The 1,970-nt window shown below is 37.6% G+C and overlaps 1 protein-coding gene across 1 annotated transcript; it reads left to right on the forward strand.

Annotated features, from left to right (window-relative positions):
• Nucleotides 1–311: 311 nt before the first annotated feature.
• LOC110444139 (importin subunit beta-1-like) lies at nt 312–1,642 on the forward strand (the record flags this gene model as incomplete). The annotated part of the gene is made up of 3 exons (XM_021488547.1): nt 312–494; nt 957–1,157; nt 1,566–1,642. Coding segments are annotated over 3 exons (461 nt in total), but the record flags the coding sequence as incomplete, so codon positions are not given.
• Between the last annotated feature and the right edge of the window lie 328 nt (nt 1,643–1,970).

Below are 1,970 nucleotides of genomic sequence, written 5' to 3' on the forward strand. Positions count from 1 at the left end.
CTTCCTTCCTGTTCTGGGAGTCTGACCCTATTCTTGACAAATTAAGTGCCTTTGTAGTATGCATGGAATTGCATTGTATCGATGCATAAAAATAAGAAAATTAAAAAAAAATGGCCTAATGACCTACCCTTTTTATCAGGCACGTTACCCGAAACACGCATCATGTTGTTGTTTTTTGCCTAAACTTAAGAATAATAAATATTTCAGTTTGGTGTACAAAAATCAACAGTGCTTAAACCATTAGAGAAATCTTCATGAGGTTTTAGTGGTGTTAGTAATGTGGTGTGTATATTTGATCATTTTCTGTTTAGCCGGATCTGCTGCTATCCCTGTCCGATGTCCTCAAAAATGCCGGAAACAGTGCAGTGGTTCGAATGCAGGCTGGTCTTCAGCTGAAGAATGCCTTGTACTCGAAAGATCAAAATATTCGAGTTGAGTACCAACAGAGATGGCTTCAGTTTCCAGAGGAAAGGAGGACTTTAATTAAACAGAATGTAAGTTCAAAGATGAGTTTGCAATGGTTCTTTCAATTATTGCTATTATGAAGGATGTTCAGTGTTGGTGTTTTGTCATTACCTTTGAACTAATGCCAGCTGTATATTTTCGTTGGTCGAGATTTGCAGTGTTCACTCCAGATTTTTTAATTATTTTTCCTGAAGTCTTTTACCTGTACAAAAGTAAGTCTGTATATCGCCTCAATTTAAGAATTCATTGGCTGCTAGAAAATTCAGAGGTGGAAAATGACATTTAAAATACTAGTTACAGATTTAAAAAAAAATCTGCCAGCTCAATCTATAACTTCACTTAAACTTCGCAATTTTCTTTAGCCTTGATGTTAGAGCTATTAGAATTTTACACCCCGGAATTGAGAACAAAAAAATGAACAGTATGCAGACAGAAGCTATTTATTTCTTCAAATTATGTTTACATTCATGTAAAAATCTTTAACTTTTTAGGTACTTGCTTCCCTGGGTACGGAGAGCATCCGTCCAAGCTCGGCAGCCCAATGTGTGGCCTACATTGCCTGTGCCGAGTTGCCTACAGGGCTGTGGCCAGACCTTATCACAGTCCTCACCAGCAACGTTACCAGCCCAGGAAGTACCGAGATCATGAAAGAGTCGGCACTCGAGGCCATCGGCTATATCTGTCAGGATATCGTAAGTTGACATAGTTTTTAGTTGTCACTAGACCCTCTGCCAAGTTCCATTTCAATAAAGATAATGATAGCTATAATTTCAAGCTAAATTTGCTTGAGGTTGTCTTTTTTCAGTTGATTTTATATACAAGGTATGCACTATCGCTTTGAATCTGAGATAAACCTAGAATCTTGGAGAATATTCCCTCAATACCGAGACAATACACCAAGACTTGGTTTACATAATGCTATACAGTATACTCTGTTTAGTTGTGATACATCTCCATAAAAATAGCTAGCATTGAAGAAATTTTAATCTTTTAGGTATATTAACCAGAAATATTTTTTTCCTGGAATATACAGTATGTTTTCAATTTCGATTCGTCTGTAAGAGAATTCTGTAATTCTTTAAATTTCGATTTGTTCACAGGACCCTGACATTCTACAGACTCAGTCTAATATCATCCTAACAGCTATTGTACATGGCATGAAGAAAGAGGAACCAAGGTAAAACATTCGGTCAACATCTAGAAAAATGCTCCTGTGTAAATAAGTTACGCAAAAAACTAGGTCCATGTGAAATGTGCCGGTGCGACGGTCAACAGACATGTCTGTTAAAAGTTACTGCCGGCCCGGCAATCACTATTTCCAGACCAAATGTCCGGCATATGTTTTCTAACTTAGAGTTGTGGTTAGTCATGTCACTTAAGCTGTTTAAATGCCCCCGTTATATTTGATGCAGTCAAGCGCTGCTGTAACCTGTAATGACATTGACGGGAGTGACAAATAATGCTTCGTAAAATCCGGCAAACTACTGCAAAAACCAAACCCAGTT

Source organism: Mizuhopecten yessoensis, unplaced genomic scaffold (genome assembly GCF_002113885.1).
Source record: "Mizuhopecten yessoensis strain PY_sf001 unplaced genomic scaffold, ASM211388v2 hete_36035970, whole genome shotgun sequence".
Taxonomy (NCBI): Eukaryota; Metazoa; Mollusca; class Bivalvia; order Pectinida; family Pectinidae; genus Mizuhopecten; species Mizuhopecten yessoensis.